The sequence below is a fragment of the Ceratotherium simum genome, chromosome 7 (assembly GCF_057802395.1).
Source record: "Ceratotherium simum simum isolate JZ-2026a chromosome 7, ASM5780239v1, whole genome shotgun sequence".
Classification (NCBI taxonomy): Eukaryota; Metazoa; Chordata; class Mammalia; order Perissodactyla; family Rhinocerotidae; genus Ceratotherium; species Ceratotherium simum.
Window position 1 is genome coordinate 28,862,516 of NC_141906.1, and position 19,171 is coordinate 28,881,686.

Here is a 19,171-nt window from a genome sequence, read left to right on the forward strand (position 1 = left end):
CAGTTCTGCTCCCTCTGTAGGGGGATCCCCTTGGGCTGTGTGGGGTCTTGGAGAGCTCCAGTTTTCACGTGGCAAGCCGCCCCTCCCCCTCCTCTGAGAGCCGTATGGTCTCAGTCTCTGGGTCGCAGTCCTTGGGGAAGGAAGGGAGCTCCTATTACCTCCTTCCACTTACTCTGGGGATTCCAGCACCTCAGTCCTTGGACGTACAGCTGCCTGGGTGCCTCAGATGTCCCTTGTGTTGTGTGAATAGCTTCTGTTGGAATATGAATGTCCTTTTTGTTGTGTCTTAGAAGGGGAGAGTTCAGTGGGGGAAGCTCACTCTGCCATGATGCTGACATCACTCCCCTTTTATCTCTTCTTATTGCCTTACTATGCTGGCTAGAAACTTCAGTATTATGTTGAATAGTAGTGGTGAGGGTGGACATCCTGAGATTGTTTCTGATCTTAGGGGGAAACCCTTCAGTCTTTCAGCATTAAATATAATGTAAGCTACAGGATTTTTGTAGATGCTGTTTTATTTTACTTAATTGATCTAGTGACAGGTAACAGTTTTTTCAAAATAATAATACCAACACTATATTCAACTATGTATGCATTACACACACACACAGACACACACACACACACACATGCTTATGGATAAGTGAAATGAATGATAGCAGTGATACAAGGCATGAGAGGAATTAGGATTATTTTATTATAAGGTACTCACACTACCCACGAAGTGGTATAGGATTATTTGAAAGTAGACCTGATTTGTTGTAAATGTATACTGCAAACTACTCTTTAGTGGACAACCACTAAAAGAAGTAAAAATAGAAGTATAAGTGATAAGCTAAGAAGGAGAGAAAATGTAATCTTATAGAATTCTCCATTAAAACCACAGGGGCCGGCCCCGTGGCTTCGCGGTTAAGTGTGCGCGCTCCGCTACTGGCGGCCTAGATTCAGATCCTGGGCGCGCACTGACGCACCGCTTCTCTGGCCATGCTGAGGCCGTGCCCCACATACAGCAGCTAGAAGGATGTGCAACTATGACATACAGCTATTTACTGGGGCTTTGGGGAAAAAGAGGAGGAGAATTGGCAATAGATGTTGGCTCAGAGCTGGTCTTCCTCAGCAAAAAGAGGAGGATTAGCATGGATGTTAGCTCAGGGCTGCTCTTCCTCACACACACACACACACACACACACAAACCACAAAAGGCAGGAAAAGATTGCAAGACAAAAATAGGAAAAAAGAACAAGGACAACAAATAGAAAACAGTAACGAATATAGTAGATATTAATCCAACTATATCAGTAATCACTGTGGACATCAGTGGTCTAAATGTACCAATTAAAAGACAGAGATTGTCATGGGCCGGCTCCGTGGCTTGGCGGTTGGGTGCGCGCACTCTGATGCTGGTGGCCCGGGTTCGGGTCCCGGGCGCGCCCCGAGGCACCACTTCTCCGTCCAACGCGAGGCCGAGTCCCACGTACAGCAACTAGAAGGATGTGAACCTATGACATACAACTATCTGCTGGGGCTTTGGGGGGAAAAAAATGAATAAATAAAAAAAGACAGAGATTGTCAGAGTGGATTAAAAAAACAAGACCCAACTATATGTTATCTACCAGAAATCCGTTTCAAATAAAAGGATACATATAGATTAAAAGTAAATGAATAGAGGGGCCGGCCTGGTGGCGCAAGTGGTTAAGTGCGCGTGCTCCGCTGCGGCAGCCCGGGGTTCGCCGGTTCGAATCCCGGGCGCGCACTGACACACGGCTTGGCAACCCGTGCTGTGGCGGCGTCCCATATAAAGTGGAGGAAAATGGACATGGATGTTAGCCCAGAGCCAGTCTTCCTCAGCAAGTAGAGGAGGATTGGCAGACGTTAGCTCAGGGCCGATCTTCCTCACACACACACACACACACACACAAAAACAAGTAAATGAATGGAGAAAGATATACCATGCTAACATTAATTTTTAAAAAAGCAGGAGTAGCTATGTTAATTTCAGACAGAACAGACTTCAGAGCAAGGAAAGTTATCGGGGATCAAGAGGGACATTACGTAATGATAAAGAAGTCAATTCTCCAAGAAGACATAACAATCCTTAATGTGTATGTGCCTAACAACAGGGTGTCAAAATACGTGAGGCAAAAACTGATAGAACTGCAAGGATAAATAGATGAATTCACTATTATAGTAGGAGAATTCAACACTCCTGTGTCAGAAATGGACAGATCCAGCAGGCAGAAAATCAGTAAGTACATAACTGAACACAATAACACCATCAATCAACTGGATAAAATAGACATTCAGACACTATTTCAACCAACAACGGCAGAATAGACATTCTTCTCAAGTTCACATGGGATGTTCACCAAGATATAACACATTGTGGGCCATAAAATACACCTTAACAAATTTAAAAATATAGAAATCATGTGTTGTCTGCTCTCTGAGCACAATGGAATTAAACTAGAAGTCAATAGAAGAAAGATAGCTGGAAAATCCAGTTACTTGGAGATTAAAGAACACACTTTTTTTTTTGTGAGGAAGATCAGCCCTGAGCTAACATCCGTGCTAATCCTCCTCTTTTTGCTGAGGAAGACTGGCTCTGAGCTAACGTCTATTGCCAATCCTCCTCCTTTTTTTGCCCCAAAGCCCCAGTACATAGTTGTATGTTATAGTTGCACATCCTGCTAGTTGCTGTATGTGGAAGGCGCCCTCAGCATGGCCGGACAAGCGGTGCGTCGGTGCGTGCCCGGGATCTGAACCCGGCCACCAGTAGTGGAGTGCGCACACCTAACTGCTAAGCCACGGGGCCAGCTCTCCAAGAACACACTTCTGAATAACACATAAATCGAAGAAGTCTCAAGAAATTTAAATATATTTGAACTAAATGGAAACAAAAACAACTTAGAATTTGTGAGTTGCAGCAAAAGCAGTGCTTAGAGGGGAATTTATAGCAATGAATGCATATATGAGAAAAGAGGAAAGATCTAAAATCAGTCATCTAAGCTCCCACCTTTGGAAACTAGAAAAAGAGCAAATTAAATTCAAAGTAAGCAGAAGAAGAGAAATAATAAAAAGTAGAGCAGAAATCAGTGAAATTGAAAACAGGAAGTCAGTAGAGAAAATCAACAAAATCAAAAGGTGGTTGTTTGAAAAGATCAATTAAATTGCTAAGCCTGTAACCAGGCTAACTAAGAACAAGAGAGGACACAAATTAATAATATCAGAACTGAAAGAGAGGACATCTCTACAGACCCCATGGATATTAAAAGGATAATAAAAGAATACTATGAAGAACTCTGTGACCAAAAATTTGATAACTTAGATGAAATGAACCAATTCCTTGAAAGACACAGTCTGCTAAAATGCACACAAGAAGAAATAGACAATCTGAATAGACCTATATTTATTGAAGAAATTGAATGAATAATTAATAACCTTCCCAAACAGAAAGTACCAGGCCCAGATGGGTTCACTGGTGACTTCTACCAAACATTTAAGGAAGAAATTATACCAGTTCTCTACAGTCTCTTTCAGAAGATGGAAGCAGAGTGAATACTTCCTAATTCATGCAATGAGGCCAGTATTACCCTAATGCCAAAAACAGACAAAGACATTACAAGGAAAGAAAATTACAGACCAATGTTTCTCATGAACATAGACACAAAAATCAACAGAATATTAACAAATTGAATCTAACAGTGTATAAAAAGAATCATACACCATGACCAAGTGAGATTTATCCCAGGTATGCGATCTTGGTTCAACATTTGAAAATCAGTGAATGTAATCCATCATATCAACAGGTTAAAAAAGAAAAATTACATGAATATATCAGTAGATGCAGAAAAAGCATTTGACAAATCCAACACCTGTTCAAGATAAAAACTCTCAGTAAACTAGGAATAGAGGGGAACTTCCTCAACTTGGTAAGTAATATCTACAAAAACCCTACAGCTAACATCATATTTAGTGGTGAGAAGTTTGAAGCTTTCCCACTATGATCAGAAACAAGGCAAGAATGTCCCCTCTCACCACTGCTTTTCAACATCATACTGCAAGTCCTAGCTAATGCACTAAGACAAGAAAAGGAAATAAAATGTATACAGATTAGGAAGGAAGAAATAGATCCATCTTTGTTCACAGATGTCATGATGGTCTATGTAGAAAGTCCAAAAGAAATGGCAAAAAACCTCCTGCAACTAATAAGCAATTATAGTAAGGTTGCAGGATGCAGAGTTAATATACAAAAGTCCATCACTTTTCTGTATACCAGCAATGAACAAGTGGAATTTGAAATTTAAAACACAATACCATTTACTTTAGCACCCATAAAAATGACATACTTCAGTATAAATCTAGCAAAATATGTACAAGATCTATATGAGGAAAACTACAAAACTCTGATGAAAGATATCAAAGAAGAACTAAATAAATGTAAAAGATATTCCATGTTCGTGTATAGGAAGATTCAACGTTGTCAAGATGGTCAGTTCTTCCCAACTTGTTCTATAGATTCAGTGCAATCCCAATCAAAATCTCAGTGAATTATTTTGTAGATATTGACAAACTGCATCTAAACTTTATATGAAGAGGCAAAAGACCCAGAATAGCCAGTACAGTATTGATGGAGAAGAACAAAGTTGGAGGAGTGATACTTACCCAACTTCAAGACTTACTACAAAGTTATAGTAAGCAAGACAGAGTGGTATTGGTGAAAGAATAGACACATAGATCAGTGGAATAGAATAGCCCAGAACTAGACCTACATAAATATATTCAACTGATCTTTGACAAAGGAGCAAAGGCAATACAATGGAGCAAAGAGAGTGTTTTCCACAAATGATGCTGGAACAACTGGATATCCACATGCGAAAAAATGAATCTAGACTCAGACTTTGCACTCTTCACAAAAAGTAACTTAAAATGGATCACAAACCTAAATGAGATCACAGATGCAAAACTATAAAACTCCTAGAAGATAACAGGAGAAAATTTAGGTGACCTTGGGTTTGGTATGATCCATGTAAGAAAGAATTGATAAGCTAGACAATTAAAATTAAAAGTTTCTGCTCTGTAAAAGATACTGTCAAGAGAATGAAGAGCCACAAACTGGGAGAAAATATTTGCAAAAGACCTGATAAAAGACTGTTATGCAAATTATACAAGAACTCTTTTAAAACTCAATAATAAGAAAATAAACAGCCTGATTAAAAAGTGGGCTAAAGATCTTAATATACAGCTCACCAAAGAAGATATAGAAAGGGCAAATAAGGATATGAAAAGATGCTCCACATCATATGTCACCATGGAAACGCAAATAAAACAACAATGAGATACGACTACATGCCTGTTAGAATGGTCAAAATCCAGAACACGGACGGCACAAAATGCTGATGAGCACATGGTGCAACAAGAGCCCTCATTTGTTGCTGGTGGGAATGCAAAATAATACAGCCACTTTGGAAGACAGTTTGGTGGTTTCTTATGAAACTTAATATGCTCTTACCATGCAATCCAGCACTTGGACTCCGAAGTATTTCCTCAAAGGAGTTGGAAATTTATGTGTACATAAAAATGTGCACATGATGTTTATAGCAGCTTTATTCATAATTGCCAAACCTTGGAAGCAACCAAGATATCATTCAGTAAGGTGAATGGATAAATAAACTGTGGTACATCCAGACAATGAAATAATATTCAGCACTGAAAAGAAATGAGCTATCAAGCCATTAAAAGACATGGAGGAATCTTAAGTGCATATTACTAAGTGAAAGGAGCCAACGTGAAAAGGCTACATACTATATGATTTCAACTATATGACACCCTGGAAAAGGCAAAACTATGGAGATAGTAAAAAGATCAGTGGTTGCTAGAGGTTGGGGGGATGGAGGGAGGAATAAGCAGAGCAGAGAGAATTTTTAGGACAGTGAAACTACTCTGTATGATACACTAATGATGGGTTCATGTCATTATACATTATATATTTGTCCAAACCCTTAGAATGTACAACATCAATAGTGAATTCTAAGGTAAACTATAGGCTTTGGGTGATGAGGATATGTCAATGTAGGTTCATCAATTGGAAGAAATGTACCACTGTGGTGGGAGATGTTGATAATGGGGGAGACTGTGCATATTTGGGGCAGGGGTGTATGGGAAATGTCTGTACTTTCCACTCAATTTTGCTGTGAACCTAAAACTGCTCTAAAAAAGTCTTTTTAAAAATGGACAAAGGATCTGAATAAACTTTTCTCCAAAGAAGATATATAAATGGCCAATAAGCATATGAAAAGGTGTTCAACATCATTATCCATCAGGGAAATGCAAAGTCACATTGAGATACCATTTCACACCCATTGGGATGCTCTTATCAAGAAGACAGAGAATAACAGGTGGTGTTGAGGATGTGGAGAAATTGAAACTCACATACAGTGCTGCTGGGAATGTAAAATGGTGCAGCTGCTGTGGAAAACAGTTTGACAGTTTCTCAAAAGATTAAGCAGAGAGTTACCGTATGACCCAACAATTCCACTCCTAGATATATATTCAAGAAAAATGAAAGCATGTCTGCATAAAAACTTGTAGATAAATGTTCATAACAGCATTATTTGTAATAGCCCAAAAGTATAAACAACCCAAATGTCCATCAACTGATGAATGGATAAATAAAATGTGATATATCCGTATGATGCAGTATTATTTGGCAGTGAAAAGGAATGAACTGCAATACGTGCTACAACATGATGAACATTGAAAACGTTATGCTAAGTGAAAGAAGCCAATCACTAATGCTAAGTGAAAGAAGCCAATTACTAAAGACCATGTATTGTATGGTCTCATTTATATGAAATGTCTAGAATAGGCAAATCTGTAGGTAGAGACGGAAAGTAAATTAGTGATTCCTTCGCCTGGGGAGGATGGCAAGTGACTGCTAACTGGTATGTGGTTTCTTTTCAGGGGTAGTGAATATGTTCTAAACTTAGATAGTGGTGATGGTGGCACAACTCTGCATACACTAAAAAACACTGAAGAGTACACTTCAAATGGGTGAATTTTGTGGTATGTGAGTTAGATCTTAGTAAAGCTGTTATTAAAAGAGAATCAGGTACATAGAGGTATATGACTGGAGGACAAATTGTGAATGTGAGTGCTGGCATGCAGTAGCATTGCTTCTCAAACTTTAATGTGCATATGAATTACCTGAGTATCTTATTAAATGCAGATTCTGATTCAGAGGGTCTGGGATGGAGTCTGAGATTCTGTATTTCTTTTTCTTTTTTTTTTGGTGAGGAAGATTGTCCCTGAGGTAACATCTGCTGCCAATCTTCCTGTTTTTGCTTGAGGAAGATTGTCCCTGAGCTGACCTCTGTGCCAGTCTTCCTCTATTTTATATGTAGGATGCCCCCACAGCATGGCTTGATGAGTGAGCAGTGTGTAGGTCTGTGCCCGGGATCCGAACCCATGAACCCCAGGCTGCTGAAGCGGAACATGCAAACTTAACTGCTAGGCCACTGGGCTGACCTCCCGCGAGATTTTCTCTTTCTTAATAAGCTCTCAGGGTGCTGATGCTGCTGGGCTGTGGACCATGCTTAGTAAGGCAGTAGAGAATGTTTGTTTCTTCAGTGAGTAGGGTCAGTCTAGAGAGCCTTCCTGGAGCCAAGAGGATTTGGCCAGTGTTTTGCAGGAAGGCAGAATGTGGTTTGGTGGAAGAGAGGGGCTTAAGGGACAAAGTAACCAGCCTGTGTAAAGACTCAGAGACAAAGAGTATCCAGTATTTGTGGGAGACAGGAGGCCTGTTTGTGGGATTACTCTGGTGGGTCCCTGAGTCTTTTGCACCTGAGAAAATATAACAGTCAACCTCTGACCATTTGCCATTCTTGTTGAATTTTCTCTTGCCCGCTGCCTGACGTTTTTGATTTAACTTCTTTCAAATCTGGACTTAGGTAGACTGACATGACTAGGGGCCTTGTGAGATCCTAGGAAGGGAGTGATTGGCAAGAAAACATTCTGTGTGTGGGTCTTAGGAGTTGGATATGGGCCCATCAATCTGTAACCTTGCTCTGAGAGTCTACCTAATTAGCTACCTGAGATCTGGACAGGGCACCTTCAGACTGGCTTATTGCTTGGCCCCAGATGAATAAACTCGTTAATGAGGGAGCAAATAAAGATGTATTTCCAGATGGTGCAGGTTGATTATAGCTATAGCTTACAGCTTTTCTTGTTTTTCCCCTTGAGCTAGAAGACTGGTTTAGATGAAATTTAAATAATCTTTTGGTTCGAAAGGCAAATATTAAAGCCACGCCATGTCTTTACTCTTAGCATTTGTACTACTCCATGAAGTGCTAAATGGTCCTCTAAGCCCCAGGTCTAGTCTCAGCCTTAGTGCTTACCCTCCTGAGCTGTTTTACCTGAAGCTCTGAAAGCATTACTATCCCATGCTTTACCAACATTCAGCTCCCTAGCCTCTCTTAGTAGTTTATAAAGTACTCCCACTCTCCCAGGAGCAAAGGCAACGAAATCACTTGGTTGCCTTGAATGCACTTACCCTCATAGCCCCACAATGAAGTCAGAAGTCTTATTCTCTATTTTCCAGATGGAGAAACTAAGGCATGGACAGTAGAATGCTTGACCACTATCTCATGGAGGGGCGCCCTCACGCCTGGCCAGTTCTCTGGATCTTCCTAGTGTTCCCTTCAGTGGGCTTTGCTTGCTGCTTTGAACATGTAGTTGTGTTGCGTTGATTTGTTTTGACATGTAGTTTTTTAAACATGATTTTCTGGGTGCCTCCTGGTGTCAAATGAATACTTCTTTCCCAGATACTTATCACGTATTTTTCAAGTGTTTATTTCCTCTCCCATTTAAGCATCTCCAGGTGGAGTGCTAGTTTGTCAGCATATTTGTTTTACCCTATTTGAGAGAATTCTGTTCAATTCCACAAGTATTCATTGAGTGCTTAATATATGCTAAGCTCTGTGCTGTTCTCCTTGAAAGACACAAAAACATTATATTCTCCTTGCTCTGTTGGATTTTCCAGATTTATGAGATGAGAGCAAGATAGACATAAGCAGGGCCAGGACTAGGGTGAAACAAACAAGGCGTTAGGGTGCAAACTTTAAGGAGGCACTCACTCCCAAGGTCATGCAAGTGTAGCATCGGTCGTGTAAATGAGTGCCTCCTTAAATTTTGAGCCCTAGGTCCCTTGCTTCCCCACCCTGGTGCTGGCCCTGGGCTTAAAAAGCAAGTAGATCACTTGGAAAGTGTGTCTAAGATAACATAAGACTATGAATGGTGGTATAGAACAGTGCTTCTCAAATGTAATGTGCATTCAAATCATCTGGAGATTTTATTAAAAGGTAGATTCTGGCCGGCCCCGTGGCTTAGCGGTTAAGTGAGTGCTCTCCGCTGCTGGCGGCCCGGGTTCGATCCCGGGCGCGCACCGACGCACCACTTGTCCCGCCATGCTGAGGCCGCGTCCCACATACAGCAACTAGAAGGATGTGCCACTATGACATACAACTAACTACTGGGGCTTTGGGGGGAAAAAAATTAAAAAAAAAAAAAAAAAAAAAGTAAATTCTGATTCAGTAGGTCTGGAGTGGTGCCTGAGATCTTGCATTTCTAACAGGCACCTAGATAATGCTGATACCAGTCTTTGGGCGACACTTTCAGTAGCAAGAAGAAAAATCCATGCAGGAGAGAAGCAGAGGGCCGAATGCACTAAGCTAGGGGGTCAGGGAAGGTGAAATTGCAGGTAGGTTCTCAAAGGAGAAATTGGATTTGGATAGGAAAAAAAGAGAAGGGCATTGCCAGCAGAATGAAGAGGTGTGCAAAGGCCCAGAGAGAGGAATGAGTCCCATGTATTTTGGGACAGTGAACAGACTGGCTTGGCAAGATGCAGGTCCAAGTTGGAAAAGAAGAAAAGAGTTTTGAGAGGTAGCATGAAACCTGTGTATTGATTGTTCCTTTAGAAATGTGGTCCTTAGTTGTCTGCTCAGGCACTGCCTGGCTGGGCCTTTCCATTTCTTGCATCTACCTGTTCCCTCTCAGAGGAGACCTCTGCCCTGGGAGATGAAGGCCTGAGTCAGGACACCTGAATAAATTCTGTGAGGCAATGTGTGAAGTAGGAAAAGGGAGGAGGGTGGTTGACTTCATTATCCTGATTGGCTGGGTGAAGCCTTGGAATATTGTTTTTGTTTTTACTGAGCTGAGACATGTAGAAACCAGAAAGCCCAACCTAAATAGTGATAGGTGTCCCTAGTATACACACATAAATGATGCCTGGTAACTGTGTGCTGATTTGACTCAGTAGTAGAATGGAGTTCTGCCCGTTTTACTTCAAACGTTCCACTTAAGATACTTCTCTGAAGTTATCATAGGAATAGTGGGAAACTAGGCCTTGAGCATCATAAGTACTAAAGGAATATGTGTTGATTGATTCATTTGAGTGATTCTGAGGCCTTGTCTCTCTTCTCTAGATCAAGGAACATTTTCAGCTCAGGTCAATGTGAGAATGTATTGAGTGACTTTATGTACTGAGACTTGGTTATGCTTCTGTATGGTGACAAGGAAGTAGAAGACTTGAGCCCTGAAATCAAATAGTTTAGTATTATCCTAGAGCAGTGGTTTTCAACTGAGGGCAATTTTTGTCCCCCCAGGGACATTTGACAATGTCTATAGACATTCTTGGTTATTGCATCTGTGGGGATGTTACTGGCATCTAGTGAGTAGAGGTCAGGGACTCTGCTAAACATCCAACAATGTGCAGATAGCTCCCCACCCAAAAAACCAAAGAAGTAACCAGCTCAAAATATCAGTAGTGCCAAGGTTGAGAAACTCTGCTCTAAAAGGACAAGACTAACAAATTGAACCAGAGCTTTGAGGTTGAAAGGGCATACTGCTAGTTAATAGCAGAGCAGGGACTAACACTCAGTTCACCCTAGTCTATTGTTGTGCCTGCTACCATGGGGCCATTTAGTGTCAAATGGCATTATATGGCAGAATATTTTATCCAGCTTTATCTCCCACTAATCCTTATCCACAGTTTTTGCTCTAGCTGTACTCAATTGTTTGTATGCTATGCAACTTGATTCCTTCATGTTCATGTTAGTCCCTTTGCCTGGAAGATATTGCTCTCATTTCTTCATCTGGGTAATATTTCACATCTCCAGGAGGTCTTCACTAATCTTTAACACCTCAGATTATATTAGAAGCCACTTGTTTATTCTTCCATAGCTAGTCTTCAGCATATAATAAAGAAATTTTCAGTTTATATGTCTGTCTTCCTCACTAGGCTGTGAGCATCTTGGGAGTTAGGTTCACTCTTCTGTCCTCATTGCCTAGCACAGACATGCAACACACTGTCAGTCATAAACATGAGCCAGAGTAAGTGGTTAGAGAAGGGAGAGATCAGTGGGAAATAGTGTTGGGGAAGGCTTCATAGAGATTGTGATACTTGAATCTTCCCGTGATTTCTTGAAGATGTTGCTGAATGTGTGAGCACCTTATGTTGGGCAGGGACAGTTCTAAGACAGTAATGGATTTTTCTGGTGGTATCTTTCTACAGGTTGATATGTCAGACCTCTCCCCAGAGGAGCAATGGAGGTAAGTGTGACAATGCGGGCCCCTCAGGCTGGGAACTGTAGGTTAATCCAACTAGAGTTGTATATCTACCCCTTTTGCTTCCTTGTCTGTGAAAGGCAGTGACTCATGACCAGTAGGACAAGTCTTTTAGAATTTTTTCCAGTACCTGGGTCACTCCTGGTTAGCTCCCTCAGTTTTGTGGAGTAAATAGGTAATTGCACCAAATCATCCCTTTGGGTTTGAATACTAGTTCTGCCATTTCCTAGCTATGTGATCTTGGGCAAGTTGCTTAACTTCTCACTGCCTTAGTTTTCCCCATTTGTAAAATGAGGATCACAACAGTACCGATACCTCATAGAGTTGTTGTGAGGATTAATATATGTGAAATTCTTAGAACAGTGCCTAGCATGTGGTAAGCTTCCAGTAAGTGTTATCTGCTTTGAAGATGGTTATCATCATTAACATCATCATCATCATTATCCATGAAACAGATTAGAGAGCTCCGGTTGAGAAAATGAGAGATGTGTCTTCTGATCTCAGCTTGCTGCTAACTTGCTTTGTAACTAGAGTGAGTCAACAAATATCTTATTGTCATGATTTCTCATCAGTAAAGGAGTATCCGAGTGCTTGCCCCACAAACTTCACAAGGTGGCTGACCAATGAGCTGAAATCAACCAAGTAAAATTTAATAGGAAAAAAACCCTTCATTTAGATTAAAACTATTGATTATAAAAATATACAGTGGCAAAGATACCAACTCATACAACAACCTCAGCGAGATTTTAGGTGACTTTAAGCTTATTATGCACCAGTTGTGTACCTCAGCTACCAAAATATTCCATGTAATTTGGAAGATGTTCATAAAATATACTGTCTGCCTTAGGGGAGGTGACAGTGCCACTGTGCTCTGCTTCGCTGAGGCCACACTGATTTTATTGTAAACGCTGCATATTAAGAAGATCTTTAGCTAGATAATGTCTAAAAGGAGGCAAAACAGGATTAATGGTATTCATATTATGTTATATGAATAGTGTTTAAAAGATCTAGAACTGTTAGTCTAAAAGGGCCAGGAAAAAGGTGGTAGGAATAGGATGGTTTTTGTTACTATTTTTTAAAATAAGATCATGGTAAATCTTTGAAGGGACAGCATTAGGAAAGAGGAGTGAGTATGTTCTTTGTTGTTCCAGAGTATAGGATTAGGTCCAATGGATTGAAGCTATGGAAGATAGGTTTTGTCTCATTATCAGAAATATCTTTAATAATCGTGGTATATTGAGATGTAGTGAGCTTCCTGCCTCTTAAAACATTAGAATTTTATTCCTTCATAAGCACATATGAGTATGTACAATGTAAGTCCAATGAGTACCTACAACCAGACACTGCTGGTTCTAGAATAGATTACCTTAAGGGCATATGTTCTAAGCCAATGGAAGTATTCAAACAAAGGATTTCAAAACTAATTTTTGCGTTGAGTGGCAACTTGAACTAGATGACTTCTCTGACCTTTTCTAGATCCTTTCTTTGATTTCTTGTTGTGCACATCCATTCAGTTATATACTGTCTGAGAACAAGAAACTTATCTCTTGTTATCTTTATAACTCCTCACAGTCCTTAGGTTTTTAAAGTATTCTTCACCCTTGTAGTTTAACTTATCCTCACAACAACTCTATGTGGGAGGCAGAAAAGTCTGGACTCCTTTTGACAGATGAAGAAATTGTCATGTAGAGATGTGAATTTTCTTGGCCAAGGCCACATAGGTGTGTCTGGACCTACATTTCTGACTCCTAAACTCGATTGTTTTTTTGTCCGATTCTCCCACCCAGGATAGAGTTTTATGTAAGACTAACCCTTAGGGGCTGTGGCTGGCAGGCTGACTGACAGTTGGCTGCCCACTCTGCCCGCCAAGCTTTCCCCTCCTAACATTTTATTATGAAAAATTTCAAATATACAGAAAAGTTGAAAGAACCCACCACCTAGATTCTACAGTCAACTTTTTGCTATATTTACTTTATCATTCATCTATCCATAATTCATCCCACTGGGTTCTTCTTGCTGTTAGTCTCTCATTGCCCTTGGGAATTCCGTGAAGATGCCATTTATGTTGTCCTTTCCCTCCCTCCCTAATATCCCCGTGTGTGGTGAATTTGTATAAAAGCTCCTGACTACAGCTACATTTATAATTTTATTCATTTATTTTTCCCCCAAAGCCCCAGTAGATAGTTGTATGTCATAGCTGCACATCCTTCTAGTTGCTGTATGTGGGACGCTGCCTCAGCATGGCCGGAGAAGCAGTGCGTCGGCGCGTGCCCGGGATCTGAACCCGGGCCGCCGGTAGCGGAGTGCGCGCACTTAACCACTAAGCCATGGGGCCGGCCCTGCAGCTGCATTTATATTTAGTTTTCTGTTCAACTTTTTCCTTGTTCCTCTCCCTTGGCTGACTCTGACCCAGAGTGGTAAGAGTGACTGTGGTCGGCCCTCCGTTATCTGTAGGTTCCGCATCCATGGAGTCAACCAACTGCAGATTGAGAGAACTATGATCGTTGCATCTGTACTGAACATGTGCAGACTTTTTTTCCTTGTCATTATTCCCTAAACAATGCAATAGTATAACAACTATTTACATAGCGTTTACATTGTATTAGGTATTATAAGTAATCTAGAGATGATTTAATGTATACAGGAGGATGTCCATAGGTTATATGCAAATACTATGCCATTTTATCTAAGGGACTTGAGCATCTGTGGATTTTGGTATCTGCAGGGGTCCTGGAACCAATCCCCTGTGGATACTAAGGGACGACTATATTCTTTTTTATTCTTAGAGGAAGCTTTTTGCCTGTATCGGCCAAGGGAATTGCTTGCTGCCAATCCTCAGGACCAGGGAATGCCAGCCTTAGATTAAATAGGAGTTCCAGCTGTATTCTCCTTGAGCCCTTGAGGAGACTATTTACTTGTGGATGCTAATGGTGTAGTCACTGTTGGGTTAGTTTAAAGTTGAAGCAGTCCATATTTTTCAGGCTTTAGCTAGTCTTCAGGATCCCTGGTCCTGGCAAAGAGGATAGGACAAATAAAGCAAGACTCTAACCCTGGAATCAGCATATATTTTCAGTGTTACTCCTTTATTGGTATTATACATATCATTGACTAAGAGTATGAGGCTTTATGGCTGTAACCTTCTCTCTGGCTTACTTTCTCCTTCCAGCGATATGTTGAAATAGGCCTGAGATGGGCAGTGACACAGGCTTCTCCTGGGACCTCTTTCCTGCTACAGGAAAGGTGTCAGCTGTTTCTGCCATTGGAGGCAGGCAGCAGACCACTTTTAACCCCAATAGTTGAGCTTGGTGGCTGGGACCCACAGAGCCTCTTTTCTATCCCGAAATGCCTTTCCTCTAGGGCGTGTGTCCTTCTAGCTTCTAATTTGTGCAGTACCCTGCAACTGCAAAGCATGAGTATGTTCTGAGCTATGGACTGGAGGGATATTTCTGGAAAGCACTGCCCCACCACCACACCATTCCTGACCTGGCTCACTCCATCTGTTTGGCTTTCAGGGTTGAGCACGCACGCATGCATGCCAAGCACCGCGGCCACGAAGCCATGCACGCTGAAATGGTCCTCATCCTCATCGCTACCTTGGTGGTGGCCCAGCTGCTCCTGGTGCAATGGAAGCAGAGGCACCCCCGCTCCTACAATGTAAGCCACTTTGCCTCTCACTTCTTTGACTGCCAGTCATCAAGAGAACCTACCTAAGTATTCTAGGGTCCAGCCTAACCCAGGCCACATGTAGGTAGAGAACAGATAGTAATAATGAACTTTATGTATAAATGGTGAATAGTGTATATTGGGTGTGTGTTGTAGAGGCAGGTGATTCAGAGAGTGAAAACAGGGATCGAACCTGAGACTACTTTCATGGCCAGAAAAGGTAGGTCCTCCGTTTTAAACATTTTAGGACAGATTCATGGAGGAGATATTCACCAGAAACTGTTCAAATAGAGGGAGAGGTGATCAATTGACTGGGAAGACCAAGCTCCAGTGAATCTTACAGGTAGGATTTAGATTAATTAAAGAAAAAGAAAAGGCATTAATGGAGGAACTGAGGAACAAAAACATGTAAAACATACAGAAAACATATAGTTAAATGGCAGAAGTAAATCCTTCCTTAAATGTAAATGGATTAAATTCTCCTATTAAATATTGCCTATAAGAAACTCGCTTTAAATACAAAGTACAAAGAAATTGAAAGTACAGTCATGTACTGCATAACGATGTTTCAGTCAATGAAGGACCACATGTACAACAGTGGTCCTGTAAGATTAGTACTGTACAGCCTAAGTATGTAGTAGGCTACACCACCTAGGTTTTTGTAAGTATACTCTATGATGTTCACACAACAACGAAATCGCCTAATGACTCATTTCTCAGAACGTAACCTCGTCGTTAAGTGTCACTTGACTGTAAAAGGATGGAAAAGATATTCCATGCAAATGATAACCAAAAGAGAGCTGGGGTAGCTATTACAAATCAGACAAAATAGACTTTAAATCAAAAAAGTTTACAAGAGACAAAAGAAGGACATTATATATTGATAAAAGTTTCAATACAGTAAGAAGATAAAATAATTATAAACATATATGTACCTAACAAAGGAGCCCCAAAATATATGAAGTAAAAACTGACAGAATTGAACGCAGTTGTCCCTCAACTGATGATTGGATAAAGAAGATATGGTATAGATATATATATATGTACAATGGAATACTACTCAGCCGTAAAGAAAGACAAAATCGTCCCATTTGCAACAACGTGGATGGACCTGGAGGGTATCATGTTAAGTGAAATAAGCCAGAAAGTAAAAGACAAACACCGCATGATTTCACTCATATGTGGAAGATAAACTAACACACAGACACAGAGAACAGTGTGGTGGTTACCAGGGGGAAGGGGGGTGGGGGGTGGGCACAAGGGGTGCAGGGATGCATTTTTATGGTGACTGACAGACAATAATGTATGACTAAAATTTCACAATGTTATAAACTATTAGGACATCAATTAAAAAATAACAGAATTGAAGGGAGAAAGAGAGAGTTCTACAGTAAAGTTGGAGACTTCAATACCCCACTTTAAGTAATGGATAGAACGACAGGATAGACGATCAATACCTAGTAGGGTACTTGAACAACACTATAAGCCATTAGACCTAACAGGCATATACAGAACACTCCACTCAACAACAGCAGGATGCGTATTCTTCTCAAGTGCACATGGAACATTCTCTAGGATAGACCATATCTTAGGCCACAAAACAAGCCTCAATAAATTTAAAAAGATTGAAGTCACAGATATATCTACTGTGGATTAGGACATGGCAGGTAGTGTACTGGACTTTTTTACAACTGTTATCTTAGAAGTTTTTAACCCCTTCACGTGTGACACCCCTTTTTTTAACATAAAGAACTTGGCAAACACCAACATGATAATAGTTGTACTTTGAAAGAATACATAAACACATATAATAGTAACAATAGCTAATGTTTATTGAGTTCTTACTATGCTAGGCACTGTTCTAAACACTTTACATATATAGACTCAACCAGTTCTCGCAATAACCCAATAAAGTATGTACTGTTTTCTCCAAGTACAGTTGAGGAATTGAGATATAGAAAAACTAAGTAAATTGCTCCAGTGATAAAACCCTTATTTGAACCCAGATGATTTTACTCAAGGACTTTCAGTCTTAATCCCTAAATGATTCTTTTTCTTCTAGTATTTGCTTTTTCAGACCTCTTGTAATGTGGTCAAAGATGGCCAGAGGTCTGTAACCCACAGGATGGGAACTGATGCACTGTCTCATTTAGTCTTCCTAATAGCCCATGAGTTAAGTACATTGAACAAACTGAGGCCCAGAGAGTTGAGGCATGAAGGGGATACTCATAGATAGAGCCAGGGTTTGAACCCAGGTCATCTGTTTCATATTTTATAATTTCTACTGTACCATATGTTGCCTCCAGAAAGGGTTTTCCATCAAGGGATAATCTAGAGCATAGGAGGAAGAGAGGCTAATCTTTGCCCTTCAGCCAGCACAAGTCCCAAACATTACTGGCCTATAGCGAGCTCAAGTGTTGGCGTGCACCATAAGTAGAGACATCTGTACCTTCAGGTCACTGTGCAAGGAATGACCATGTGGCACCAAGGCTTTTCAAACGAGGCACCATCCAGCAGGCTGAGCTACCTGGGGTAGGGCTTCATGTCTGGACCCTGCTCATGCTTTGTCTGTCATCTGAAACAAGTCACTTGTTTCTCAATGTGTGGTTATAGTGCCTACTCTGTAAAATGGGAATTACTAAGATGGTTCAATTGAGCCTGGAAAAATAAGAAAACTCATAAACCAAGTGTAGAGTGAGAGCCCCCTGGCATTTCTATGCCTGTATTTAGAAATAATCTAAATTATATAATGATGTTGGCTGACCTGCAAAGATTTTAAAAAACCTACTCTGAAGAAGTGAGGACACATATATGTACTACAGTGGTTTTCAGTCAGTACTTTTAAAAAAAAAACACTGGAATCTTTCCTTCAAATAGTATCTTAAGGAAAAACCCAATGTGGAAAACAATGAAGAGGCTGCTCTGCTTGATAAGTGGGATGGGTAACCCTGACCCCTCTGCTTCCCTTTTGGGAACCTCTCTAGGACTCATCAGAGTGTTAGAAAACCTCTGACGTGTCATTCACTAGTTAATCCTTAATAGGAAATGTGACTATGACTTAATGAGGCCACTTGTACAAGGAACATGTACAGTCATCTTATTAGTTTACGGCCATGCCCTGTAAACATTCTTCTGAACTTCACTAATGAGAGGACATGCTAACATTATAGCGTATCTTGCACTGAGAAACTTAAACCCATATCTTTGGAAAAAGGAAGTCTGTAATGTCCTGCTTTATGCTGCTGTTATACAAGAGTGATCTATATTGGTTTTGTTAAAACTTTTATTTTTTTTATTTTTTATTTTTTTATTTTTTATTTTTTTGTGAGGAAGATCAGCCCTGAGCTAACATCCATGCTAATCCTCCTCGTTTTTTGCTGAGGAAGGATGGCTCTGAGCTAACATCTATTGCCAATCCTCCTCCTTTTTTTTTTTTTCCCCCAAAGCCCCAGTAGATAGTTGTTATGTCATAGTTGCACATCCTTCTAGTTGCTGTATGTGGGATGCGGCCTCAGCATGGCCAGAGAAGCGGTGCGTCGGTGCGCGCCTGGGATCTGAACCCGGGCTGCCAGTAGCGGAGCACGCGCACTTAACCGCTAAGCCATGGAGCCAGCCCTTGTTAAAACTTTTATTAATGAACATTTTTACTGCTTTAGTTAAAAGAAGAAAAATTGCCCAACATGCCTCTACGCTGTGGCATCTGCTATCCTTTTTCAAGATTATCGGAAGTTGGAGCTCTTTGCCTTGGAGGCAGTGTAATACAGTGGAGTCAGACCAATCTGGCTTGATTAGTGAGCTCTCTCACCTCCTAGCTATATGACTTTCTTTATACCTCTCTGAGCCTCAGTTTTTCTTATCTCTAAGGTGGACTGATAATATCTACCTCATG

General features: G+C 40.7%; 1 protein-coding gene across 2 annotated transcripts in view; it reads left to right on the top strand.

The window, feature by feature from the left end:
• Positions 1-19,171, top strand: part of RNF121 (ring finger protein 121) — an 85,888-nt gene that overhangs the window by 27,408 nt on the left and 39,309 nt on the right. For both annotated transcript variants that reach the window (XM_087433385.1, XM_087433386.1), the window contains exons 2-3: positions 11,567-11,604; positions 15,132-15,273. In XM_087433385.1, the coding sequence (XP_087289511.1) occupies positions 11,567-11,604; positions 15,132-15,273 (180 nt within the window). The remainder of the gene's footprint in view (positions 1-11,566; positions 11,605-15,131; positions 15,274-19,171) is intronic.